Here is a 23,230-nt window from a genome sequence, read left to right as displayed (position 1 = left end):
TTGATATTGAGTTGCATGAGCTGGTTGTACATTTTGGAGATTAATCCTTTGTCCATTGGTTCGTTTGCAAATATTTTCTCCCATTCTGTGAGTTGTCTTTTCGTCTTGTTTATGGTTTCCTTTGCTATGCAAAAGATTTTAAGTTTAATTAGGTCCAATTCGCTTATTTTTGTTTTTATTTTCATTACTCCAGGAGGTGGATCATAAAAGATCTTGCTGTGATTTATGTCAAAGAGTGTTATCTTTTACAATATTTATAATATTTTAAAATTACTGTCTACATTCTTTGCTAATTCCATTATCTTTCTCATTTCTGGGTCTGTTCTTATCAACTGATTCACAGCTTTTTCACTTTGCTAGTAACTTTTACTATATGCTAGACTTCATTCAGTGCCAGGATTGTGTCTTCCTTTAAAGGGTTTTGATGTTTGTTTTGGGATCTTTTGCCTATTTGACCCCAGGTAACTAAACGACTTGTGGAGAGGTCTGTTTTTAAGCTTAGTAAGGTAAAAATGGAGCAGCCTTTACCTGAGGGCTGGTTTAGCCTTAATACTCTGGAATTACCTTTCTGGAGTCTTTACAAATGCTCTGTGTGTTAATGAAGTCTGTCTAACTTGGCTAGATAAAATCTGAACCCACTCCAGCAGTGTCTAAACTCTGGGAATTGTTCAACTCATAGCACACCCTGGGAGTATTTCTACCTGGAGTTTCGACCTGCAAATATGCAGGTTCGTATTGAGCTGAAGATGAAAGGGAACTCCTTTGAAGATTTTTTTTTTAAACATGTTTATTGGAGTATAATTGCTTAACAATGGTGTGTTAGTTTCTGCTTTATAACAAAGTGAATCAGTTATACATAGACATATGTTCCCATATCTCTTCCCTCTTGCATCTCCCTCCCTCCCACCCTCCCTATCCCACCCCTCTAGGTGGTCACAAAGCATCAAGCTGATCTCCCTGTGCTATGCGGTTGCTTCCCACTAGCTATCTATTTTACGTTTGGTAGTGTATATATGTCCATGCCACTCTCTCACTTTGTCACAGCTTACCCTTCCCCCTCCCCATATCCTCAAGTCCATTCTCTAGTAGGTCTGTGTCTTTATTCCCGTCTTGCCACTGGTTTCTTCATGACCTTTTTTTTTTTTTCCTTAGATTCCATATATATGTGTTAGCATACTGTATTTGTTTTTCTCTTTCTGACTTACTTCACTCTGTATGACAGACTCTAACTCCATCCACCTCACTACAAATAACTCAATTTCGTTTCTTTTTATGGCTGAGTAATATTCCCTTGTATATACGTTCCACATCTTCCTTATCCATTCATCCGATGATGGACACTTAGGTTGCTTCCATGTCCTGGCTATTGTAAATAGAGCTGCAGTGAACATTTTGGTACATGACTCTTTTTGACCTATGGTTTTCTCAGGGTATATGCCCAGTATTGGGATTGCTGGGTCGTATGGTAGTTCTATTTTTAGTTTTTTCAGGAACCTCCATACTGTTCTCCATAGTGGCTGTATCAATTTACATTCCCACCAACAGTGCAAGAGGGTTCCCTTTTCTCCACACCCTCTCCAGCATTTATTGTTTCTAGATTTTTTGATGATGGCCATTCTGACCGGTGTGAGGTGATACCTCATTGTAGTTTTGATCTGCATTTCCCTAATGATTAATGATGTTGAGCATTCTTTCATGTGTTTGTTGGCAATCTGTATATCTTCTTTGGAGAAATGTCTATTTAGGTCTTCTGCCCATTTTTGGATTGGGTTGTTTGTTTTTTTGTTATTGAGCTGCATGAGCTGCTTGTAAATTTTTGAGATTAATCCTTTGTCAGTTGCTTCATTTGCAAATATTTTCTCTGATTCTGAGGGTTGTCTTTTGGTCTTGTTTATGGTTTCCTTTGCTGCGTAAAAGCTTTTAAGTTTCATTAGGTCCCATTTGTTTATTTTTGTTTTTATTTCCAAAGCTCTTGCTCTGCACATCTCCCCCTCTGCTCTGTACTGTATCCTGCAGTGTTTAGCTACCACAGATTCCCCTATCTCTATAGGGGAAATCAATATAGCAAAACCTCTTCAATATAGCAAAACCACCACATTCTGCTTGGGTTCCCCCATTCCGTGTGCCAGGAACTGATAAGAAGCCAAGTTGATCTTAACCCTTATGTCACTTGTTTCCCTTCTCTCCATGATCACAATCCTGGGATACCTATTGTCCTAAAGTCTGAAAATAGTTCATCTCATATGTTTTGTCCAGTTTTCTAGTTATTTAAAGTGAGAGGGCATGTTCCATACCAGTTATTTCTTCACGGACAGAAATGGGAGTCCAGAACATTTTATTTAGTCATTGCATCCGTAAATCACCCTCATCTTAGTTTATAGAGAAACAGTATTTTTTTCCCCATACCTTCAGATAAGAAACTGCTGCACAGTGATGGAATTTTAGCCAGAAAGAGGCAAACAATTATTAAGAAAATCTGCAGATGCAGAGACTGTATCACAAGAATAATGAAGAAAGAAATATTAGCTTAAATAGCTTGTTTCCTGTGAAGCCAACAGTTTAGTAAAAAGTGTCAAGGCACACGATTCCCTGAGAAAGACAGAGCCTCCAAGTTTTCAATTTCATCTCTGTATAGTATTAGGCAATCACCTATAGGAATGTGAGAAACAGCCCTGTTTCAAGTCTGCTTAAAAAAAAAAAAAAAGCTGTCTTTACCCTTGTAAAGAGCCTGCAGTCCTTTCCAGAACAAGGCAAGTTATTAATTACATTTAATTGATAATACTAATATGGTATCGATCTATCTCTCCAGGCCCACTCTCTCATGCTTCCTCCTTAAGAACTGAAGGTTAAGGCTGAGCTGGACTGAAGATGTACCCTAGCCCATCCTATTTCTCTGAAACTATCGTTTCCACCTCTTTGAAGATCTTAGTGTCTCAACCCCTCATTTTTTTCCTACTCTAATCCTACCTAGGATTCCAGAGCCACTTAAATATACATTTTCTTAAAAAATAGAAATGATTATCTTGATCCCATTTATCTAGAAGGGATCTTCTCATTCTTTTGTATTTTTTCACACCATATTGCATTTATTTGTTCATAAGCTTACATTCTACTATATGGGAGGTGTCTTGAACTGAATGAAATACATTTTTGAAGAAAATAATATATACTTTAAAATCCACCTTTTATTAAATAGGCACACATTCCCTTTATCGTGATTCTCTTTAACAAACAAAAAAAAATCACCTTATAATGTATGTTTGAATAGTCCCTTTCTTTCTGCAAAACCTGTGGGGGTGGTGAGAGAAGAGTGTCTGGTTTGCTTTGGCAACATTCAGATTAAACCATCTCTGCAAATTAAATCATCTGAAAGTTACAAAAGCAGTCAAGCTGATATTGTGGGCAATCAGCTACTGTTTAATTTGCAATTAAATGCACAATTTAGAAACCACTTTAAGATAATTCACCCTGGAGGGTATTGCTAGCATATCAGCTGCTATAAAACACAATTCAAGGAGGGAAAAAAAAAATCACATGCAATAAGTTGATATGAAATAAGAATCTTCAACTTAGGGTATTAATCACCCAAATTGAGAAAAGTAGTCTGTCCCATAATTGTGAAACATATCGATAAAATGTCTATTCCCCAGTGTCGGCTTCTTTAGGTCTGGAATTTGCAGTTAAAACTGAATGTCGTCAGGCTTGGGAGCCATCAAGTGCTTCATGCTTTACTATAGGTCAACTAAACAATGTTAAAAAAACTAAAACAAAAACCAAACAAACAACAACAACAAAAAAGCTAGGCTGTTCTGTTTCTGATTAACACAGCTGAGTTATTCATACTGTGTTTATTACAACTAACAGCCTTTCTGTAAAAGCTTAATAATAGGTGTCTTTGACAAATGAGCACAAAGCTACAGAATGTGAGATGGTGCACACAGTAACTTATTTATCAGAAAGAGATACACAGAGAATGTGGGCCAAGTGCAGAAATAGTTTTTAAATTTTATGAAAAGGATGCTGTAATCTATTGAATACTTCAGTCACAGTGGATATATAACCTACTGTCCAGAAAAGTGCTTTCTGACCTCAGCAGGGTCCAGGACATTCACTGACTAACAATGGGTATTCAAAAACATGATTTCTTTCTTTCTTTTTTTTTTTTTTCTGCACCAAGAAAGGCACAGAATCTAAGTCCCGATGACAGCATCAAATATCATGGCAGAAAGCCTTAAGTGTAATCAAGAAAGCTTTATTTTCCAAAATAATAATTTTTAAAGTATACAAAGAATACACATTAAAGCGACACCATCTGGAGCACATTCTGCTTAGAGCTTTTCAGAGCAAAAATGCTCTGTGTGTGGAAAATATTATTGCAATATTTTTCTGTCTAAAGACACTCATGCTATGTATATAGAAAAAATTACCATGAAGATTAAAATATATATCTAGTGACTATATTCAGTGGATGGTTATCAAGTTATGAACTAGTTCATGGGGTTTATTCTCTTGCCTTTAAGAAACATTAATATATTTTAACATTTTAATCAAGGGTAGACAAGGGCAGAGAAAATATGTGAAATTAATTCATTAAGTTTATTTATGATTTGCAGCTCTGGTTCAAGCTGTTACTAGCAAAAAAATAAAGGTTAAAACTTACAGCTAGTTGGTTTCTCTTTCTTTCAATTATTCTCACTATCTTTATATGCCACCAACATGAATAATTAGAAGTTGTTTTATTTCTTAAAGCCACAATTTTATCTGTCATTGACAAGTCTACCGCAATCGACTGTACTTTACAGTCATTATTTCCCAAGGGGCTAACAGGTCAAAAGACAGATGAAAAATAGGGCAATGCAATGAAATTCCCTTATTTTTACATGATATTAAAACAGCTCTTAAACCATTACATCTATAACTAACTGGCTTTGTTTGAGTACTGGGAGAGAAGTACAGTACATATTCTCTACTTTGGTAAATGATAAAACCATTCATAAAGTCACCCAGGCCAAAAGCTCAGGAGTCATCCTTATTTCCTACTTCACAAAACAACTGAAAACCAGCAGATTGATTGAAAACCAACAGATTGGTCTCTCTCTCTCAACATCCCACCACCAAATCTAGAAAGCTACCAACATCCAAAACCATCCATCAATTCCTCTTTTCTTCATGTTAGAATTGAGGGACCTGTCCTGTTGTCCTCTCTCTTACACCTTCACTCTTCTCCTTTTTTTTTTTTTTTTATCTCTGCTCCATCAAAATGTTTTAGATGGCACAAGTTCAAGCCATCTAAAACAAAATTGCACATACATTCCCTTCCTGGGTCAAATCCCTTTTACCTCATTAATCCTATTAACCTCCAGACATCCTTCACCAACTGGTTATCTAATTTGATCCCGTTCCCAACCTGACTCTAATCCAGTTTCTGCTTTATCACTTCTGTTCTCCACAGAGTCCCCAGATGGACTCCCCATCACTTACCAATGGAGTATCTGTCCTCATCAGATAGCATCTGACACTTTTGACTATTCCTTCCTTCTTGAAACACTCTCTTCCCGGGCTTGGTGCCACATTCTCTCTTGGTCTCCTGCTTCACTCTCTGGATAAACTAGCTTTACACCCCACGATAGCTATTCCTCTCTGACAACCATCCCCACCTCCAACTGACCTGTATTCACCAAGGCTCCCACATGTTATTTCTTCCCTTCTCACTCTGTAGACTCTCCGTAGGTGATTTCACTTTCTTTCTTCTATATGCGGGTAACTCCAAAATCTATATCCCCACCCCATTAACCAAACAGGACTGTCAGATCCATAAATATAACTCCCTCTGAGCAACTTCTCCTTAGCTGTTTATAAGCATTTCATGTTCAACATGTCGAAAATCAAACTCATTATCTCCCCAGCTCTCTCCCAGACCTGCTCTTTTTCCATTTTTCCCTATCTCAAGTCCCTTTATTTACATATGTATATACATATCCACATATATGTACACACACATGTGAACGTGTGTATAAATATATAGACGTATGGGTCCCTGTTCAGCACCACACAAGGTGCTCTGGACACCTGCAGGCTCTTTGTTCCATCAAAGATTACAACCTAGTGCACTAACCATCTCCCAGGTTGATTCTTTATTCACACTTCTAACCTCTCTTCTTTCTGCTTCATCTTTAATTATGTAAGCATTGTATGGATACATTTTTCTAATAAAATAACTTTTTAAGTTTTCTAATAAAAATTTTATTTTCTAATAAAATGTTGGAATTTTAAGTTCTAGTGACTTATATTATTTATCCAGGCTTCTAGCCCATTTGCTGACAATTCTTGAGAGTGATCTACACAAAAGTATTAGTAAATTAATACTTAACACTTGTTTTAAAAAGAAGAAATATTTATGTTGTTAAGTTAAAAAATGACCTTACCTTGATGTCAAAATGGATTACTGTCCTCAAATATCATATAGGTACTGGAAGGCTAAGTGCTTAAAATAGTGGCTAGTATATGGTAAGCTCTATACATTGGCGTCATTGTATTATTGTTATCTGAATATTATTGATTTGAAGAAAACAGGAAAAGCAAATGAAACCAAGATATAAGCATGTGATAAACATAGTTGTTTTCAAATGGTGCCTTTGTATGGCAGCTATTCAAAGAGATCCAAGGAAAATACCTTAGTTTTATATTTGTCCCTGTGTTTCTCCTACTCTCCTCCTGACACATTCTCTGTTCTTTCCTTTCATAAAAATGCTTTCAGCATAACTAGGTGATAACACATGTAGCTTAAAAACTTTAAATTATTATCAAAAACAAAATTACACAGCTTTGACCATTATTTTGGAATTCTATTAGTTTTTAACTATTCCATGAACTCAGAGTGTATCTGAATTCACCTCCTGATTCCTGTTGCCCAGGGGAAAGGTCAAGATGTCACAAAGTAACAAAACATTTAGTCTTCTGGCTTCCTTATCTAGCATTCATGAGGGAGTGCACTGCATGCAGTAAGCACTAAAGAAAAATTAAAATTGAATATCACTAACCCACATTTGGTACATTTTAATTAAAATCTATGTACAACTGGTCAAATCCTTTATAGACTAAAAATGATAGAAAACTACCTTGGCTATAGTAACCTGATTTAGAAAAAATTATGTATACATATAATAAGTACAATAAATTCCACTAGCAAGTTTCTGCTTGCTTATTTGTTTAAGAACATAAGCTCTGTGAGCTCAGACACGCAATGTGTATTGCTGACCATTTTTTCCTGCCATGTTTATAACAGGCAGCAGGCATTCCATAACCATTAATAGATGACTATAAAAAGTACATTTGTGCTAGTACATTAATGCCATAATCCTATCCACTATCTCATTATCATTTCTGAACATGTACGTAACAGTATTCTGAAAGAACAGTGTAACTATCATCTGGTACTGAAAATCAGAATCTAAAGCATCATTGACCATTGTAAGTCCAGACATAAATAAGCAAAAACATAAAATCCTAATTATGTTTGTAAGTTAAAAAACATACTCTGACATAAGTATCTAATCAGCAATATGTTTGCTGTCTAAAGCTGCTGATATTCCCCTAAGAAGTTCAAGAAAAGACAGGTTCAGATAACTACTCAACGTCATTATCCTTGTCACCAGCATGGAAATTCACCAGAGGGAAGGCTGATTTAGCTATATTTTTATATTATCATTACATATCTTTTTGCAAATGATCCTGTACTCTTGTGGAACTAAACATTCTGAATTAATGTAATTAAGGGATTTGAAAGCAAATAATGAAACATCAAGAGAAAACAATTTGTTCTTCCTAATTGTTGTGATATGACTCTAGCTGCTCCTTCTCAGGCTCTTTTGCTAGATCATTCCTCCTCTAAAATTGGAGGCCCTGGGGCTACATCCTTGTCTCTTTTCTATCTACAGTCCTTCTCTAGGTGAATCTGTCCAGTTCCTTGGCTAAATAAATAAGTCAAAATGCTGATGACTCAAGTCTTTATCTCCAGCTGCAACCTCTCCACTTAATTCCAGGCTTGTATATCCAAATGCCCACTCACCAGCTCCACTTTGCTTTCAAATAGACATCTCAAAATTATCATTTCCAAAACCAAATTCTTGATCTACTACCCTAAACTTACTAGTATCCTGCCTCTACTCTCCATGTACTTTTTATCTCAAAAAAACAGCACCATTCATCATTTATGTAAATGCTCAGGCCAAAAACTTTGGGGTCATCCTTGACTCTCAGAGTCATTGAATCCATCAACAGACCTGCTCACCTCCACCCTCCCAGTAGATCCTACACTCAACACTATGTCATTAGGAAGTCACGTTTTGCCTGGCCTCTGCAGCATCATCCTACCTGGATGCTCAGTTTCACTCCTGTCCGCCGAAAGCTATTCATCTGGATCACAGTAGTCATTTAAAAACATAAGTCGGATGATTCCACTTCCTGGCTCTCAAATCAAGCAGCTTCCCATCACGCTTAGAATAAAATTCAAATCATTTTTTACATATCATGGCCTGTAAGGCCCTATATGTTCTGGCCCAGGGATATCTCCGCAATCATTTCTTCCCACTGTCACTCATGCAAATTTCCCCAGCCACAGCAGCTTCCTTGAAGACCCTGAACATTCCGAGCACAACACAGCCTTGGGGTCTTCAAAATACCCTTGACTTTGTGCCTGGTACATTCTATTCAGACTGCTGTATGGTTTGTTTCTTCACTTTATACAAATCTCTGATCAAAGATACCTTCTCTTACCACCCTATTGAGAACAGAATACTGCTCCGTCAGGCGCACTCTCTTTACCTTATTTATTTATTTTTTTAAATTAATTAATTAATTTATTTTTGGCTGCGTTGGGTCTTTGTTTCTGCGCGCGGGCTTTCTCTAGTTGTGGCAAGCGGGGGTTATTCCTCATCGCGGTGCGCGGGCCTCTCACTATCGCGGCCTCTCTTGTTGCGGAGCACAGGCTCCAGACGCGCAGGCTCAGTAGTTGTGGCTCATGGGCCTAGCTGCTCTGCGGCATGTGGGATCTTCCCAGACCAGGGCTCGAACCCGTGTCCCCTGCACCGGCAGGCAGATTCTCAACCACTGCGCCACCAGGAAAGCCCTCTTTACCTTATTTTTTTTCAAGCATTTAAAATTAAGGGACACAATACTATGCCATTTTTTTTGGTCTGCTTATATTGTGTTTCCCCCACTAGTGTAGATGCTTCATAAGGGCAGAGACCATATCTGTTTTATTCATCACTGTATCACCAATACCTATAACAGTTCCTGATATACAGTAGAAGCTTAATATTTATTGAAAAACTGAATAAATTCGAGAAATCAGGTTTTAGTTATGCATGATTCAGGGTATTACTTATAGCCATCATATAACTACACTGAAAACATATTGACAACTGCCAAAGTGCTTCCAAATACTTATATGTGAATGTTGCAAAGGGATCAAGGTCTGCAGAAAACTCTAATAACTGATCACACTGAGTTTCTCCTAATGAATATAAAAATATGCAAGCTTCATTGGTGTACTCTTTCTACTAAAGAGAACATACACACACACACACACACACACACACACACACACACACACACACACACGTATGATTCGGAAAATCCCCAACAGGCTACGAAATAATGGGTTCTCCTCCAAGAGGATAACCAGAATATACAACTCCCTAGAGCTGTAGAGATAAAGAGTAAAAATCAAAAATGCACTTACCTCCCTTTTTCTACCAAGAGCAAGACATCCAATTTTTCCCCATTTTGAAGTATTGTGCTAATTGCTGAAGGGAAAGAAGAAAAGCATGAACATATTTTTTAAAAAAACATTACACTAAATACCCTTAAAGACTACTGAGTCAGTCATATGATGTTTGGGAGTGAGCCATCAAAATTTTATGTGAAATCTACTACTTCCATGTACAATAAAGAATTGTGTGCAGAATATAAAGTGAGAGAGAGAAGAAAAAAAAAAACTTACTTAGTTCTTGCAGTCTTCTTAAGTGCATTCTATCCTCCTGACCTTCTTGCATTTGAAGGCAAAAACGCAAACTAGATTTGTCCATAGCAAACCAGCCTTTTCTCCACTGATCCAGGGTGTGGCAGTCTTTGTAGTAGAGTTGACCAATCAAATCATAGTCAGCTTCTGTTAAGTTTTCAGCAACAAAGGGAACAAAATGCTGTTAAAACAAATACAAAAAAGTAATAAAGACAGTGGAAATAGGAAATCCCTTACATAGCTATGTAGATATGAGGGAAACTGGAAAAATTTGTTTTTCTATTTTAAAGATTTTGAAGGAGTCCAGATTGCAAAACAATTATTTAAACCTGCTATCAGTCTTAAAACTGAAGAGCTATAATGCAATTTCAAATGGCAGCATCTTAAGCCATTTTTCTTATACATAGATTTGAAATAGGAAGACATTCTCTTTGTTGATTTGTGGCATTTTTCAAAATGTCAACCTTCAATGTTTGTCTTCATTTGTATCTTTTACTGAATCTGTTCTTTTCCCCTTTGTGTATACCATGAATAAGATATCTACCTATAAAAAGACATACATAAAAATGACTTTACAACACTGAAAAGATCTCCATCATCAAAGCACGGCCTTAATTTGAAGAATGATTTGTCCAAGATCCTACATTAATTTCTTCTCTGCTTAAGGCTCTAGGAAGGTAGCTCTTAACCTCTTTTGACTACAACATATGAAAACCTAAGGAAGTATGGACATTCTTCCCAGAATCCTGTATAAAATTTTCATGGACCTCTGAAGGTTAAGAATCTTCTCTGGATTTAGGTAATAAAACAATATTTAAATACCTTGGCTATTGCTTCTGTCCATTTTCTTTGAGCTTGAGATGTTTCAGCTCCAAATAAAAATGCACATTCTGAGGGTAAATAGATCTCGAAGGTAAAGATGGGCCTACAGCACACAAGAATAAAACGATACCACTGGTTATGTTTGGCTTTTATGAGAAAAATAACACAAAGGTCCAGTTTTCAATTAAATTCATTTTGAAAATGGAATAATGGTGTGAAATCTATCTACCCCCTACCTACCATATTTTTCTGTTGACGGTTTATATTTTATTCAAATGAGTTAAATGGAACACACTGGATCAGACAAAAGGAATATTATTCTGACTAATCACTCTACAGCATGACATTGTCGATGTCCTGATGTGACAAAGGCTGTCTTCTGTCTCCTCTTCCCTCTCAGACCACTCCTTCTTGATTTACTCTGACCCCCTATTCAACGCAAACATTGTCCAAACAGTTCTCTAATTAGTTCTCTTCTTGTCTTACTTCACAAATTTTCCTTCCATCATCTTGTCTTATGCCAAAATTTCATCTCCTTACCATAGATAAAATTAGGGTAACATCCCAAGCCCTGAATTTTTCCTTCTGTTCCTCATCCACAGCTCCAAGTATTTCTTGGAACATGCTAAGTATATCTTCTGCCATTACTCAAAATACCTTACACCAAACTCATCTTCCTTCTTCCTCTTTCTCACCCCCAACCTACTGTATCTCCTTCATATTCCAATTTAGAGGCATCGCCATCTACCTCATCAACAAGATCAAAACTTTGGAGTCTAATTTATTCTTCCCCTTGACATCAGCTCTTCATCCATTCAGTCAGACATTTAATGTTATCAGTTCAATCTTAAGAGTCTCTCAACCCACTGTTTTTCTTTTTAATTATTTCTTCCTCTAGCTAAACTTTCAGTAATTACAGTCTCTCTCCCTCCAACCTCTTCTTTATCACTTCAGTCAGCTCTCTTCCTAAAATACAAATCCGTATGATTTTTCAGTGGCTACATTACTGATTTAAAATTCTGTAATATGCTATTGAAGGCGATTAAGAATCTGGCTGTAGCAATTATTTTTTTAACCACATCTCATTATAGATGCTTTCTCCTGCATATCTACTTGTATCAGTAACATTCCATCAAGAATATTTTATTTTTGAATATGATTATATGCTAATATAAAATTATTTAAGCAACTTAATAAAGAGAATGCACTTAATATTCCATGGAAAGCCATGTTAAACTGATCATTCATTTAGAGTAAAAGCACTATTAAGATTAAAACAAAAACAAATCAACTAATAACCAGTTTTGTTCACATAAAAGAATCAAATCAGATTTACTAGAAAACAACAGTCATTTCAACTAGTATATATTGGTCATTATGTGATAATAGTAATATGTTTCATGCAATTTTATATAAATAACATAGCTTTACAAATCTCTTTTCTCACATAAACTTTTTATTAAAATACTATGCTCCTATAAAACTGATATTTGCAGATTTTAGTATTCATACTTTTTTTTCTTTTTAAAGTATTTATTTATTTATTTATGGCTGTGTTGGGTCTTCGTTCTGTGCGAGGTCTTTCTCCAGTTGCGGCAAGCGGGGGCCACTCTTCATCGCAGTGTGCGGGCCTCTCATTATCGCGGCCTCTCTTGTTGCGGAGCACAGGCTCCAGACGCGCAGGCTCAGTAACTGTGGCTCACGGGCCTAGTTGCTCCGCGGCATGTGGGATCTTCCCAGACCAGGGCTCGAACCCGTGTCCCCTGCATTGGCAGGCAGATTCTCAACCACTGCGCCACCAGGGAAGCCCATATTCATACTTTTTTATTAATTACATGACAAAATGTGATAAGAAACTTTCACACCAAAGATTTTAGAGGGTCAATTTCCAAAAGTCCTCACAGAGTCCTATTAAACTATTTTGTAAGTCAAACATATGAAATAAAAAATGCTTACTCTTTTAATTAAAACTTCTTTGAGACCATAAAAATGCCAAAGTAGATCTTTAAGGAATTTAGTATTTCAATATGCTATTAAATATGCTTAATAGTTTATTTTATTGTGAACAAACCACTGAATTTTTTGCCATCTCTTTTAACCATGATACATTTAATGAAAGCATAAATTTTGTCATTAGTCCACTATTTTAAATAATGAATAAGTCATAAAAATTATGGGACCACATGTTCAAGAATGGAATGACATAAACTTACTTAAAATTAGATGCAAACATGTCAGCCTTTCATATTACCTAATATAATATTTAAATTTTTCCACTTTTTAGTGCATTCCCTAAGGAACTTTCAGAAGCTGAAAAATGAGTAGGCTTCAAGAAACCATTAAACTCTTCTACAAGAAGCAACTGAAGTGAAATGATAATAAAATCCTTATTACCTGGTATGATACATACCAGAAAATACTTTCAACTCCTATCCATTTAATGATAGACCTACCCGGTATTTAAACAGAAGTCTTCTTTGTGTACAGCCAGGCAGATAACTTCATTGATATTAATGGTGCCATTAGGTGTGGTAGACTTATCATTTTCATAGTAACTCAAGAAGCCTCCTTCCAGAACACACCACTTTTTATTTGTCTCTAGGAATTGAAAACGAAACAAATAATAAATTGAGCTATACCATACATCAAATTTTAAAATATGTGGTTTTAAATAATGACTGCATTCAAATAAATAAATGTATTAATTTCCTATTTTGTGTAAAGAGCATGATATTGCTGCATGGGATAAAAAGTTGTCACACTCCCGGCTCTCAAAAAATTTATAATCTAGTAGCTAGGGACATACAAGACAAAAACAGCTATGACACTGATGACCAGAGAAACAAGCAGATCCATAAAGAGACCGCTGCAAAACAACTCTGAAATGGCAAAGACTGATGTCTGTACAGAGTATTAGGAGGGGAAAACGTAGGGTTAAAAAGTAAGACTGTGGCTGATGTGAGGTAGGTGAGCAAAGAAAGAAGGAGTCAGACCCTACAATGCCCTTAATGCCCTGTGTAGGGGATTTGAAATTCATCTTGTTAAGAATTCAGCACACTATGGCCTGCAGGCAAAATCCAGATCAACACCTGTTTTTGTAAATAAAGTTTTATTGAAAAAGAGCCACACCTATTCATTTATGGATTTTCTGGGGCTGCTTTCCTGCTACAAGGGCAGAGATGACTTGTGGCAGAGACCATCTGGCCTGCAAAGCTTGAAATATTTACTATCTGGCCCTTTTCAGAAAAGTTTGCTGAGCTTTGATTTTACACTTGATGGTGAGCCACTGAAATGGTTTAAGCAGAAGAAAATTCCAGATTTAAATTTTACACACTTCCTTTCTGTGGAAAATGGATGTGAGAAGGTGAGGCTGGAGGCAGGAAACCAGTTAGGACACTGTCAAAAGAAGTCTAAGTGAAAGATGAAGATCATCCAAAGCAGGACAGTGGTAGTAAGGATAATGGGGGGGGGGGGAGACGGAATGATGGGAAAGGATGGGAGACAATAGAGAGAGACAGGAGACAGAGGGAGGAAAGGGAGAGAGAAATGCATACATGCACCTGTGTGTTTTAAAGGGATACAACATGTATTGATGGGATGTAGGGAGTAAGGGAGAATTTATTAATGGTTGTATCATTTTTAGCTTTGATTACAAGGTGGGCAGAAATGTTTACTTTTTTCTACAAGAAAATAAAATAGAAACAGTTTTAGTGCATGTAATCTGAGTTTCCTTTGATATATACTAAATGAGAGCTATCCCCTGGAAATCCAAGTAGGAACACCTATTAGGCAGATCACCCTATGAATTTGCATCTTCAGGGCAAGGAAAGGCCTCAATGACCAGAAAGTCTTTAGCATACAGCTAGTGGCTGAAAATACACAGTAACCAAGGATAAACTCTTAGGGAACTTAGGGAACAGTGGATATAGAAGGGTCCACGAAAGCAATGAAGCAAATGAGAAGAGACGGTGTGTAAAACAGGAAAGGGGTGAGCATTTCAGAAAGGAATGATTACCAACATTAAATATAGAAAGAGATCCAATAAAACAAGGGCAGAAAATAGCAGTTGGTCTTCAGAATAAGGAGGTAACCGTCTATACTTTAGTGAGAGTTCTGTCTCTCTCAGCATCATCATGAGGTAGACCCTTCAAAGGTTAGACGCATTCTTGGAGGGAAGCTACCTTCAAACTGGAGTGGTAAGAAAAAACTTCAAACAAAATTACAGCTTTTGAAATAGTCACTTATGACTGAAAAGGATGTTTCTAAAGCAGCAAAAAATGCTTTCTGAGCTACAATCATTCCATAATTCTGAGAAAGAACTGTGGGAGGAAAGTCACAGAAAGGGGAAACTGCCAAAAACCTACCTGGCCAAAGAAAGAGATTACGTGTGAAGTTAGGACTTGGGAAATGAGACTGAAGGCTCATGGCAGAGGCCAGGCCCCGGGAGTCTTACATGACAGGTGTTCAGGAGTTTGTACCCGTAGACAAGTGGGAGCCATTGGAAGGTCTTAGAACAAAAAGTGCCAAATGCATGATGCATAAAATAAATGTAAATGCAGAATCTAATTCTGTTAATTCTAATGGGAAACAAACGACAGATCCCTTTGAAAAGGTGAGTACAGGCTCACTGTAAATTAGAAATATGGGCTTGAGGAGATTTAATCCTGTAGCACCATCACCATAACCCTTGATGAGCTTCATTTTTATAAGTGAAAACAGGCCAGAGGTCAAACAAAGCAGGCACAGATATTACCTTTGAGGATTTATAATAACAAAGCTGTGATAGTAAATCCTGACATTTCTATTCATCTGGGAAGCAACGGAAAGCTTTAACAAAATTACGTTGGATGGCATTGGTCTGCTTGGGTGAATTCAGACAGGACACCCTCTCTGCTACAGAAGTCTTACTTCTTAGTCAGAAACCAGAAGATGTCCACCAGATGGTGCACAGAATGGGCAACTCTGAGGACACAAGGTATTTACTAGACAAAAGGTTGTGTGTATGGTGGGTGGACTGGCTGGAGGGGTTGTTCTTTGTTTCTATTCAACCTTGACGTTTAGATCAGGGAAGAAAAACACTACTGGAATTTACTCACACACAACTAAAGAACTCCAGAGGTGACCTACTGAAATACTCCTATGAAGTGATATAGATAGTATAACAGAGCTAGGTAACTTGGTTGTCAGCTACCACCTGTAGGATATACCTAAACTCAAAGACTCACTGGAGACCAGAAGCAGCTGTGTACATGGATAGCCTCTCTGCTACTCTTCCTCCTCCTCCTCATCCCCTTATCATCATGTGCATGTGGCATGCACTGTTCTGCACATCTTATGTACAATAACTCACTGAATCCTCAGAACAACCCAGTTGGGTCAGTTGTATTACTACATGCCCCTTTCCTTATACCCTGCCCACAGGCACAAGCTGGTTGACTGACCTTCCCAACATCACACAAGTACTTAGCATCAGAGCTGGGGGTAAAACCCAGGCAGTCAACTAGGGAAGCTACCCTTCTATCTACTTCACAAACTGCCTCTCTGTGCCTGTTACATGCTTGAAGCATGTATGTCCATTTTTTAAATGTATCAGCGTACAGCAGAGGTCATACCTTCAAATAGATATGTGCACAATAAATGTATGATAGTTAAGGCGAAACTATTATTTTTTGAAACCATAAAGTTGTTTCCTGATGAAGAATTTCCTCACCTGATGGCATTCAGTGTTCACAGAAAATAGGAATACACACTAGGAATCCTTTCGATTTAAAATAAATGTATTACAGCCTTGGAGAAACATTTTTAAACTATACGAGTTAGGTATTCATAGAACAAAAGACCTTCAAAATTCCTCACTGCTAATCTATAAAATAAAATATAAACAGATAATACAGAATTTCTAGTAAACCGTATCAACCACTTTCTTTTTAAAAATCAAACACGGTGTCTACAAATCAAGGTAAGATACCAAGGGAAAATAATACAGTTGAGGGGAGAAAACAGAAAACAAAATCAGGATGCTATTATTCAGCTCTACACTTAGGTTTAACAAGAGCTATCAATCTTTCCTTTCATGAACACTAAATTGGGAAGAAAAAGAAAAATACAGATCAGTCTTCATAACCAGAGGCTAGAAGAACTTCAAATCCTGAAAACCTGAACTGACAATTTGAAGCCTCTGTAACTCTCTGAAGGACTGGCATGCATTTTATTCCCTGACTTTTTTCTTTGTTTTTAATCAGTCTATTCTATGGCCGTCCTGACAAGCCCTGATGGAGTTATGCAGTCCAGATGCTTTCAGAGGCAAAGGTGACAACCACACTTTAGTCTCTAAATCTTTCAGATAATTCAATTTTTCCATAAAGCTGGTGCTCAACAGGAGTACCACCACTGCAGAATCTTGACAGAAAAGAAAAACAAAAAAACAAAAAAACCCACCAGAGCTCTGTTTCTTGGTAGTTCGACTTTTTCTTCTTCATTTTTAAGTAGGCTTTTTCTGAACAAAATGTGTTTTGTTCAGAATATTAACTAATAACTATAAATGGAATATAACCTTTAAAAATTGTGAATCACTATATGGTACACCTGTAACTTATACAATGTTGTACAGAAACTATACTTCAATAAAAATTATATTAAGTCAGCTGTGCTTTTACACTGGTAGTAATGTGATTAGAGAAATGCCTATTTATTCAACAAATATTTATCACATGACTACTATGTGTGGACACTGTTTTAGGCACCAGAGATTTGATAATCCTGAATAAACCAGAAAATGCTGATGCCTCAATGAGCTTTCACTCCAGAGGGGGAGAGAAACAAAGAAGGAGGGATCATTTTCATGCAATGAGTGCTATGATAGAAATAAGCAGCACACTATGAAAGAGAAGAGCTGACAGTGGGTGCACTCTTTAGTGGGCTGCCAAAGAGGTCTCTCCAGCCAGGTAGCACTGAATTGATACCCCGAGAGATGAGAAGCAGTCAGGCTGGGGGAAGTGCGCTCCTTGCAGAGTGAATGGCAATCACAAAGGTCCAGAGGAGGCAGAAAAGAACATGGCATGTTGCAGGAACAGACAGGAAACAAGTGTGGCCAGGCATGCAGAATAGGAAGGAAGGATGTGAGATGAAAGGCGGAAGGCACGAGAAGGTCTTTAAGGTCTTAATAAGGAAGAGAGTTATCCTCTGTAATGGGAAGCCATTAAATGTATTTGAATGATGGAAATACATGATCTGATTTACATTTTCAACAATCACTAAGCCTGTTTTGGGGAATGGTTTGGAGGGAAGCTAGGGCAGATATTGGCAAGTAAGCGGGGTTGGGGCATGGGATAGGGGTGGGCGTATTAGAGCCCAGGCAGGACAGGATGGTGGCTGGAGCTGGGATGATGTTAGTGAAGATGGAGGGTAGCCAACTGATTCATGGTCTATCCTGAGTTTGAAATGAGAGACATACAGGATGGAAGAAATGAAGACCATCAAAGAATACCTTGTCATTAGATTATTTTCCAATGAAATCATTTCTGCATGCTGCATGGTCAAAGTACAAAAGTTCAGTTTCCCATTACTTAAAACCGAATGCTCCAAAATGAGAAAACATCCCCAATTAAATTACATATATGGAGAATGCACTGGTTTCTGTTTTTTGAAATAAATTTTAACAACAAAAATCCATAGTTAACTTATAAAAGATAAAAAGGAAAGAATGATTTAGTTACAAGTTTAAAACATCAATTCAGTCCTCAAGTGATTAAGAAAAACAATCTATTTCAATGAAATATTAAAACAAACTGGTAAGTCTATAAATATTATAACCAGAATTGCCAAAAAACAAATAAAAGCTTATTTTTAGCCTGCAGAGTACTTATGATATATTGAGAAGCTTTAGGAAGAAAAGCTTATATTTCAAATTCCCTATTTCATCTTTGTGTAAGTGGTTTGAAGGGTGGATCTAAGATATCCTACAATTTAGAAGAAACATTCTAGAAAGCTTGTACACTTATTAACAAGTACATTAATTGCCTTGTTATTCAATTATTTTAATAATTACTATCGTCAATTCACAGATTGTTGATACTTTTTCCCTCCTGATCACTCAACTTTTGACTACTTAAGGGTTAAATACAGATAAGGAGCAATGGAAGATGAGAAAATCTCTGTAAAATTCGTTATTTACTATTGGTTAGACTGAGTAAAGGAAGACATTAAAAACCATTTGCTGAAAGAACCACAAAAAACCTAAACTCAAAGAATAAAAATGCTCTGCCATCTAGTGTCACGCAGCCATCACACTCACCAAAACCAAAGTTTTACAATAACAATTATAACACAAATCAGATGTAAAACTCTGCTTCATGTCGAGCTCCTCCACTGTTCATGTGAAATCAGCATAATATCAACTATCTTGCAGAGCTTTTATGAGGATTACAATGAACATAAAAAAGCGATGCCTTACACATAGTACATGCTCACTAAAGGAGAGGTACTGTTTACAGGAAAATCTAATAAAGTATACTTAATCCCAGTACAATTCTGCTGAGGGTTATAATTTTTTTTTTGGAAATAAAGCCTTTAACTGAAATAATCACTTCAAATGCATGAGGATCAGGATTAACATTGTAAAGTGAGTTTTTCATCCTATTGTTCCTTTGATTGAGTAATATAGCTGGATTTTACCACCTAAGGAATTACTAACCAGGCTCCCAAGCCTCTGAACATCCATCATCAACTGGCCTGTACAGCTTAACCTCTCTTAAATTCTCTTTGCTCCAGTGAGACAGAGATCATTATATTTTCATGCCTACATTTCTAAAATTAGTTCAAATGTATATAACAAGAGCATGAGACCTCTTTCTTACTCATTTTCGTATGCCTAATGCCCAGCACATGCCTGATTCAAGGAGCTGAATGGATAGATGGATAAATACCTACTATGATTCTGCTAAGATTAATGCCACAAACCTAGAATAGGTTGTTAAATCAAATTAATTCACATCATTTTTTTGAAACCATGCTTAAGCTTTATTTTACTTACACAGACACACACACACACACACTTATCATCAGAACAAACTGAACTACTGATAGAATATGCCAATAGAATACTGATAGAATATGTACTGAAAACTTGTCAGTTCTTCCTACATGTTGACATTTATCTATATTATCTCCCCAGTTAGGGTTTCTGTCCCGAATGGAAGGGGCTAAGTTTCACATTTCTTTGGAATAACCCTTAAATCCTGAAACAGAATTGGTTGGCTCTGAGGTAGATGTCACTGAATTCTGCTGAGAAGTCACTCAGCCTTCCAAACCAGTGGTAAATCTTTGCTGCAGTGCATGAAATAATATCTGTGCCTGGAAGCATTTATAAAACCTCAAAAAAATATTTCTCTACCGCAAGAGTGAATCTAGCATCTTAAGGGAAAAAAACAATCAAAATTTAAACCTAATTGTTTTGATAATGAAATAAAGTTCTACCAGATAACAAATCTAAAAGGAGCAAGAAAAGATACCTTCCAGCAGTTTTTTTTCTGAAGAGAGTTTGGAAGCTGCAGCAGGAGCCTGATACAAAAAGTCACAGAGGAACGTGGACTGGGAAGACTCCTGACTTAATCCACCTTCAGAATGTATGTCATGTTGAGGGAAATCTAGAAAAGTTACAGAAATAACACAGCTGAAATCTGAAATGTAAACAATTTTCCCTTTGCTTATAAATATGTAGGTGAGTTCTGAGGTAGAAGAAAAACTACTTCAAATATACCGCAGAATAAATATACAGAGGTATTTATTTTACTTTGCAAAAAATTTGCAAATAAGCACTTCAGTTGTATTTATTATTCATGCATGAAAATCAGATTTAATTTTGGTGAAAATGATTATGTGGGATTAACTATTTTAATCTCCCATTTATAAAATTAAAGACACATAAAAGATTTATTTCCTAAACTTTCCCCTAAAATGAAATAAAACATGGGTCTTAATAAGCATCGTCCATCTTTTTGGTAATTACATTTTCTTTTCATTCTGATGGTTTTTCTGATTTGAGAAACAAACAGATTCGTGCTTCAGTTCTCTCAGGGATATATAAGGAGCGATCAGGCCAGTGAAGGGACAGGGACTCACCTGAGAATTTGTTATGGTAGAGAAATTCCATTTGCAGACTCTGCCCCGCCTTCTTGGCCAGCAGATAGGGGGTGCTATGCTCAGGGTCACCTGTTGCACACATGACATCTGCTCCACTGAACAGCAAAGCCATTGTTTCCAGAACATCTGGTTTCACCACAGCAGCACACAGAGCCTGGTCAATAAAAGAAAATACAATTTTTAAGTGAAGACAATATGATTCTAGCTATTAAAATGTGTGAAAGTGTGCGAATTCACTTATGAGAGAAAGTCTGTATTCCTTTTTTTTTTTAATTTTTATTTATGTATTTATTATTTTTGGCTGCGTTGGGTTTTCGTTGCTGCACGCCAGCTTTCTCTAGTTGTGGCGAGTGGGGGCTACTCTTCGTTGTGGTGCTCGGGCTTCTCATCGTGGTGGCTTCTCTCGTTGCGGAGCACGGGCTCTAGGCGCATGGGCTTCATTAGTTGCCGCACGCGGGCTCAAGCTCCGTGGCATGTGGGATCTTCCAGGTGCAGGGCTTGAACCCATGTCCCCTGCATTGGCAGGCGGATTCTTAACCACTGCACCACCAGGAAAGCCCCCTGTATTCCTTTTTAACAAATATAATAATCATTATGGCAGAGCCTCCCATCAAGCCTCTTAGATACCCTCAACCACCAGAAGGCAGACAGCAGAAGCAAGAAAAACTACAATCCTGCAGCCTATGGACCAAAAACCACAGTTACAGAAAGATAGACAAGATGAAAAGGCAGAGGGCTATGTACCAGATGAAGGAACAAGAAAAAACCCCAGAAAAACAACTAAATGAAGTGGAGATAGGCAACCTTCCAGAAAAAGAATTCAGAATAATGATAGTGAAGATGATCCAGAACCTCGGAATAAGAATGGAGGCAAAGATTGAGAAGATGCAAGAAATGATTAACAAAGACCTAGAAGAATTAAAGAACAAACACACAGAGATGACCAATACAATAACTGAAATGAAAACTACACTAGAAGGAATCAATAGCAGAATAACTGAGGCAGAAGAACGGATAAGTGACCTGGAAGACAAAATGGTGGAATTCACTGCTGCGGAACAAAATAAAGAAAAAAGAATGAAAAGAAATGAAGACAGCCTAAGAGACCTCTGGGACAACATTAAACGCAACAACATTCGCATTATAGGGGTCCCAGAAGGAGAAGAGAGAGAGAAAGGACCCGAGAAAATATTTGAAGAGATTATAGTCGAAAACTTCCCTAACATGGGAAAGGAATTAGCCACCCAAGTCCAGGAAGTGCAGAGAGTCCCATACAGGATAAACCCAAGGAGAAACACGCCGAGACACATAGTAATCAAAGTGGCAAAAATTAAAGACAAAAAAAAATTATTGAAAGCAGCAAGGGAAAAACAACAAATAACATACAAGGGAACTCCCATAAGGTTAACAGCTGATTTCTCAGCAGAAACTCTACAAGCCAGAAGGGAGTGGCATGATATACTTAAAGTGATGAAAGGGAAGAACCTACAACCAAGATTACTCTACCCGGCAAGGATCTCATTTAGATTTGATGGGGAAATCAAAAGCTTTACAGACAAGGAAAAGCTAAGAGAATTCAGCACCACCAAACCAGCTCTACAACAAATGCTAAAGGAATTTCTCTAAGTGGGAAACACAAGATAAGAAAAGGACCTACAAAAACAAACCCAAAACAATTAAGAAAATGGTCATAGGAACATACATATCGATAATTACCTTAAACGTGAATGGATTAAATGCCCCAACCAAAAGACATAGACTGGCTGAATGGATACAAAAACAAGACCCATATGACTGCTGTCTACAAGAGTCCCACTTTAGACCTAGGGACACATACAGACTGAAATTGAGGGGATGGAAAAAGATATTCCATGCAAATGGAGATCAAAAGAAAGCTGGAGTAGCTAAACTCATATCAGATAAAATAGACTTTAAAATACAGAATGTTACAAGAGACAAGGAAGGACACTACATAATGATCAAGGGATCAATCCAAGAAGAAGATATAACAATTATAAATATATATGCACCCAACATAGGAGCACCTCAATACATAAGGCAACTGCTAACAGCTATAAAAGAGGAAATCAACAGTAACACAATAATAGTGGGGGACTTTAACACCTCACTTACACCAAAGGACAGATCATCCAAAATGAAAATAAATAAGGAAACAGAAGCTTTAAATGACACAATAGACCAGATAGATTTAATTGATATATATAGGACATTCCATCCAAAAACAGC

At 37.1% G+C, this 23,230-nt stretch overlaps 1 protein-coding gene across 1 annotated transcript in view; it reads right to left on the bottom strand.

Moving 5' to 3' along the window:
• The window catches only part of ARAP2 (ArfGAP with RhoGAP domain, ankyrin repeat and PH domain 2), a 196,141-nt gene that overhangs the window by 90,184 nt on the left and 82,727 nt on the right, over positions 1 to 23,230 (bottom strand). The window contains exons 13-18 of the mRNA XM_068541993.1: positions 20,963 to 21,137; positions 20,353 to 20,487; positions 13,297 to 13,441; positions 10,844 to 10,946; positions 10,004 to 10,202; positions 9,743 to 9,806 (exon numbers count right to left, since the gene is read on the bottom strand). Of these exons, the coding sequence (XP_068398094.1) occupies positions 9,743 to 9,806; positions 10,004 to 10,202; positions 10,844 to 10,946; positions 13,297 to 13,441; positions 20,353 to 20,487; positions 20,963 to 21,137 (821 nt within the window). The remainder of the gene's footprint in view (positions 1 to 9,742; positions 9,807 to 10,003; positions 10,203 to 10,843; positions 10,947 to 13,296; positions 13,442 to 20,352; positions 20,488 to 20,962; positions 21,138 to 23,230) is intronic.

The sequence above is a fragment of the Eschrichtius robustus genome, chromosome 4, assembly GCF_028021215.1.
Source record: "Eschrichtius robustus isolate mEscRob2 chromosome 4, mEscRob2.pri, whole genome shotgun sequence".
NCBI classification, from domain to species: domain Eukaryota; kingdom Metazoa; phylum Chordata; class Mammalia; order Artiodactyla; family Eschrichtiidae; genus Eschrichtius; species Eschrichtius robustus.
Note: the sequence above shows the minus strand (reverse complement) of the source record. Positions and strands in the feature narration are given on the sequence as shown.